Source organism: Berghia stephanieae, chromosome 5 (genome assembly GCF_034508935.2).
Source record: "Berghia stephanieae isolate SIO BIC M18660-M18661 chromosome 5, UCSD_Bste_1.3, whole genome shotgun sequence".
In the NCBI taxonomy this organism is placed as follows: domain Eukaryota; kingdom Metazoa; phylum Mollusca; class Gastropoda; order Nudibranchia; family Aeolidiidae; genus Berghia; species Berghia stephanieae.
Genome location: NC_088364.1, coordinates 17,372,737 through 17,378,736, shown reverse-complemented (window position 1 = coordinate 17,378,736; position 6,000 = coordinate 17,372,737). Strand labels below are relative to the sequence as shown.

At 39.0% G+C, this 6,000-nt stretch overlaps 2 protein-coding genes across 2 annotated transcripts in view; both read left to right on the top strand.

Annotated features, from left to right (window-relative positions):
* Positions 1–1,077, top strand: part of LOC144974085 (uncharacterized) — a 3,026-nt gene extending 1,949 nt beyond the window's left edge. The window contains exon 2 of the mRNA XM_078916977.1: positions 715–1,077. Coding sequence (XP_078773103.1) covers positions 715–919 — 205 coding nt within the window. The 3' untranslated portion in view covers positions 920–1,077. The remainder of the gene's footprint in view (positions 1–714) is intronic.
* The window catches only part of LOC144972512 (retinol dehydrogenase 16-like), a 171,055-nt gene that overhangs the window by 14,676 nt on the left and 150,379 nt on the right, over positions 1–6,000 (top strand). The gene's annotated exons all lie outside the window — the stretch shown is intronic.

The window sequence follows — 6,000 nt, the reverse complement described above, 5'->3', positions numbered from 1 at the left end:
TTTGCCCGATTGTGTGAATGCCGGCTATTCCGAAAAATTCGTAGAATTAATAAATTTAGCTACAATTTCAGAACTTTATGAGCCGTTAAAACTTATTGGTAATGAAAGTTAATGTCAGACTGCATAACTTTAAGGATTTTGAACTGGTTTTTAAAAAAATCATTGTGAGGTTGTTGATTTTTAGTGACTACAATATTTATCTCCTAAAAATTACGAGTTTTTCAATTCTCAAGTAGGCAGGCAGGTCAGTTTAAACAGTTAATTGCCGTACTCTGGTAACATGTATTTAAAGCTTTGGCCAGAGAACTCGTCCTTCAAATATCGATCGATTTAAATTACCCTCGTCTTTGCAAATATGGGACCCTCATCATAGCAAAAGCTCTCTAACCCAGGACTTCGCGAAGTCGCAGGTTTGAGAGTTTTTTTCCAAGATCAATCAATATCTGAAGGGCACTTTTTCTGACCAAATGTTTAAATTCGAGTTTTCCAGAGTACGGCAGTCATACCAGAATGATTAGAAATACGACATTTTAATCTTCAAGTTAGAAAAAGATGTTCTTATTCTCCTAAATATCGCATACGATTTTATCCAAAATCTCTTATTTTTGACAAGAGATCCGATGTTTAGAATCTAGTTCACACGACATAACGTTTTGACGAAGATTGGTCCCATTTATTTCACGTGCTATCTATACTATAATTATAATATTTCAGCAACGTCCCTCCAGCGGTGCTCTACCCCTACAACAATCCATCTTTACAGCCAGACAAACTTCCAGAATATCTCGCTTCGCAGGACTTCAGGAAAAGGGCATCCATCACCAAGAATGCGATGGTGGAATTCAGCGGGCAGGATAAACACTCCTCAGTTACTATAAAGAACAGGAATAGAGAAAAACGATTTAACACCGTCTCATGAGACGAGCTGAGTTATTGAGAGCGGTTTTGATTTGAAACGCGGATGCGGAAATAACAATGTTTTGACTTGGAAAAAACAACAACTATGATTTAGTTTCATCAACAACGTGTATTTTTTGCTTTTTTGTGATAATACAAAATAAAGACGGTGTAATCATTGTTGGGAATTTCTTTTTTTCCTTAACCGTTTCGAATCCTTTTAAATGAAATAACATTTCAGGTTTATTATTTTTTTAAATACAATTAATTCACAAATATTAGCACGCAAATTTGAGGGCTCTCAAAAAGCTCTTTACTCATGATCACATTCTCTCGATAACAACGCTTTCCCCGTCTAAGAAAAATGAAATAGCACCTTACAAGAATCATGTCTCGTCCTTTAAAAAACTTGAACATTTAGATAGCGCAATATCCTCTAAACGTGCTCAAGCGCTTTACAAGGGATACCCGGGCAACATCTCTTAACATGTGGGACGAGTTAGATTCAGTTTAAAAGTTATGAATAAAATCGGTTTTTGCGCTGCCATGCCATTTTTAAATTGGAGTGTTATAGAAATAAAGCTGAATTCTTCCCCTTTTAGATGATACCGTAGTTAACTATGTACGTATTTTTGATGGCCGAGGTATCAATGGTTGAAAGATCCGGCTTTTTAAAAAAGGTATTTTCTCGACGCGTGACAATATATATATATATATATATATATATATATATATATATATATATATATATATATATATATATATATATATAAACTTTTTTTCTGTCACAAACATGACGTCTTTTATGTTACCTACTGTTAGTCAATATTAAAACTTTTCCGACAGAAACAGTACTGTTAACGGCCAAACATTCATTTTACACCTGAATTCGGAGAGAGGGTTATTTATACACGATTTACAAGCATTAAATCCTTACTGTTTACAAGTCATCCGCTAATAACCCACATAGATTTCACCCAACAAAAATGCTTGATTGGAAATAAATTTGCATAGTCTGTATGTAGTACGGCTGGTATTTGTCGATTTGAGAATTGGCAGATTGTTCACTTGACGCCTTTGTAATATCTGGTTTAAAAACAGTGATGGCGTTCATATAAAAAATGTATATTAAAGCACGGCGATATAAAACGCAGTATTCTATCCCTCCGACATGGAGATCCATAATTTCTTTATGCTTTGAACCCGTGGAATAAAAAATTATTCGAGGTTTCAGAATATTTTCGCTCATTTTATTATTGGCTTAAACTAAGCTGATGGGCGATTAAAAATTATAATATATTGGTGCGTAGAAATACAAATCCAAAGTTTTACTGGGGTTGTTTTTTGTTTGTTTGTTTTTTTTTTTGGGGGGGGGGGGGATTTTCATCTCCACATCAACATCTTCACCCCTACCAATACTACAACATACATTACCACATTATCATTATTACTACCGCCACTTCTACAACAACCACCATTTCATCATCATTACCAACACTACTGCAACATCTATCACCACATCATCTTCATCATCATTACCACCACTGCTACAAAAATCACCACATTATCATCACCACAATCACCATTAATACAACCACTACCACATCATCATTGCCATCACTACAATAAGTACCGTTTTGTTATAACATTTTTGTTTTCAACAGCACATACAAACATAATAGGACAAAAAGAAAGCTTAGAATCTAAGATATGTATCGTACTATTTATTTTTACACACAATCGCCATCACCAGCAACACAGAGCTGCCAAGGCCGAACTAGTTGACGCATGACGTCAGTGAGAATCCCGGTGATATTGCTCGGCACCGTTGACAAACATCTGCCACTACCTCCAAATCGCTATTGTAAAGGTTTCCTCTGTCAGATACTTCTTGAGCTGGGGGTGGGGCGGGATGGGGGGGGGGGGATAGTCAGATGGGGCGAAATCCGGACTATATGTAGGGTGGTGCAGGGTGGGAAGTTTGAACCGAATTAATGCGATTTGGGTTTGACGACAAGAGTGTTGGTCGTGCATTGTCATGCTGCAATATCGAATCTCTACCACCTTGAATCCGTGCGAGTCTGTCTTTGGGCCTCGTAGAGTTAAAAAGTATTATTGTTCACAGCTTACTTTCGTCTGCATTCTGAGTCAGGTGGTTGAGTACTCGACCAAAGGCAGTCACTGTGCAGTGGTACTATTTGTATGCGACTGAAATTGTTCTTCAAGGTTATTTATTCTTTTTAAGATGTGCTAAGAGTTGAAAAAAAATGTCTTTTCCCAAAAGCGTCGAAAGGAACGGAGGGTTAAAAACGGACACTTTTGGTATTTGTTTTCTCTCAACACTTTTTATCTCCGTTTTTTCAACTTATTAAAAGATGTTTATCGCTGGCGGAGGAGGAGATAAAGGTCAAAGCAGACTGAGCGTTGTATGTGTATACTGAATAAATGAAGAAACACAGTCTTGAGTGATACAACTGTAATTGTTTAAATTAAATTACTGACTACAATAATACAATCATATACATTCAAAATATTAAAAAAAAACACATTATGCGCGAAGAATGTAATACCGCCATTTGAAAAAATAAAACCACTCGTACATATAAGGCTAAGAATCTGAAAACAAATATCTACTGAAAAAAGGAGCACATGCGTCTGAGACTCCGGAGTAGTGCGGGGCGGTCCTTGGCAAGCTTAAGGACCACGGTCCTACGGTCCCTGGGAAATGAAAACCGCAAGGACCGGTCCTTTTCGACATTGAACATTCCTGAGAGACTGTTGGAAGTTCGAACCGTTTTGACCTTTGGGACCGTGGGATCTTTCATTCTTGAACCGTTAAAGACTTGGGACCGCCTTCACGATGAAAACCGTGGTCTACAGGAGTAAAACACACGGAGTAGTCACACTCATTTCAAATTGTAACCTAATTAGAGAAGAGGGGTGATGCCTTCTTTATTTGCTCACCGTACTTCATTGTTACTTCGATAATTTAGCGTGAATAAAATTTGAAATTTATCCCCATTAACGGGGATAATGGAATCGCCCAAATCGAGTTGTTCGTGGCGTTGATACACACACGCAACTCCTACCCCCCCTCCCCCCACATACACACATTAGAGGGCAGCGAGCATTGAAGAGTAAGAGAGAGACGTGAAGTTATAATAAGAGGGGGTGGATGCGGTAATAAGTAATAAGTAATAAGTGGGGTCGATTGTGACTTTTCGCCAGATCTAACAAACCCAGCTACCCATTCACAGACAGGGATTCAGAAAAACTCGACTGCACCCGGGATCGATCTCTGACCCTTTGCGTATAAAGAGAGTGCTCTATCAACTGAGCTATCGGGGTCCCCAAATATTCTATTGGACTTTTTAAAGATACAGACGTTATAACTAGGTTTTTTGGAAGGAAGAAACTAATGAAACCCATATTATTTGATTAGTTAAAACACCAAACGAAATTTTAATATTATTGTATTATTTTAAATGACAACAATGCGATAGAAAGGAGTGGTGACAAAAGATGGACAAATGAAAACAAAAAATCGGACTTGCTACTTGCTAGGTTCGAGACACACACACACACACACACACACACACACTCAAACACAAACACAAACACACACATCTTTAGTAGTCACATGCATTTCAAACAATAACCCATTAGAGAAGAGGGGTCATGCCTTCATCATAGATCATTGTCATTGCGATCATTATGGTGTGGTAAATTTTGAAATTTACCCGTATAATGGAATCGTCCAAGGCGTGCGTCTCCTGTTCCCCCCATCTCACACACGAAAGGGCGGTTTGCGGAGTGGAGGGAGGTGGTCGTCTGCCTCTATGGTCGTCTGTGTCGTTTAGTGTATGGCAAAGGGGGGTGGGTGCGATTAATTAAGTGGGATGGGTGGTGATTGGTGGAAGATAGGCAAAGAACCGAGGCAACGAATCGCTAGGGAAGTAGTATGGCGCGAGACCGTTGAAAGGTGATAAGAAGTGAGGACAAGATATGAAGTGAGTAGAAAAGTGCCAGAAGACAATAGAGAATAAAAAAATTTTTCGCGGCGGTGGTGGGGTTTGAACCTGCGACCTTATTGGTACGACAACTCCGCCTGGCAGGTGAGAGCGTGGCTCTACCGTGTGAGCTATCCACGAACACAAAAATATTCGTTTCAAACCCAAAGTCATTTCTAGATCCCTCTCTCACCCACTTCTTGAGATCGCCGATTCGTTCACCACCATCGCGAAGTAATTTTGACCAGCAGTTAAGCTTAATAGCCAATATTCTCATCACAAACATATAACATAGAAACGATTGAGACATTGAGTATGCTCCGGTGTATGGGGTGAATTTTTAATTCAGAAAAGTGAGTGGAGCAGGCACTTATGTTGGTAACAACAAGATATGAAGTGAGTAGAAAAGTGCCAGAAGACAATAGAGAATAAAAATTTTTTTCGCGGCGGTGGTGGGGTTTGAACCTGCGACCTTATTGGTACGACAACTCCGCCTGGCAGGTGAGAGCGTGGCTCTACCGTGTGAGCTATCCACGAACACAAAAATATTCGTTTCAAACCCAAAGTCATTTCTAGATCCCTCTCTCACCCACTTCTTGAGATCGCCGATTCGTTCACCACCATCGCGAAGTAATTTTGACCGCCGCCGGTCTTCCACTTTGGGACCGGTCCCCGGTTCACAGCTAAAAGACCGTGGGACCGGTCCTCAGCGCGGCACAACTCCGGAGACCATCGCCAGTTCAGTCATAGATTATTATTATTATTAATGATGACAATAATAGATTATTAACATTAGCGAATTGCAAAGATCGATTATTTTAATTGAAGATTGCAGATTGCAATATAACAGATTAACATTTAAAGATCGCACAGAATTTTATTTTGTTTTGGAGATAATTTTATCCAAACTAATAACATCTTTGATATCTCTAAAGATGGAAAATACTGTTCTGTTAGCGGGTGTCTAAACCTTTGTATTTCATATTCTGAGCCAAGCACGGTAAAGCAAAAAAGAATAATACAAGAAAATAAAATCCCAACAATTAGCCTGCCTCGACTGGGGTCCGGACCCAAACTCAGACCTCATGGTTAC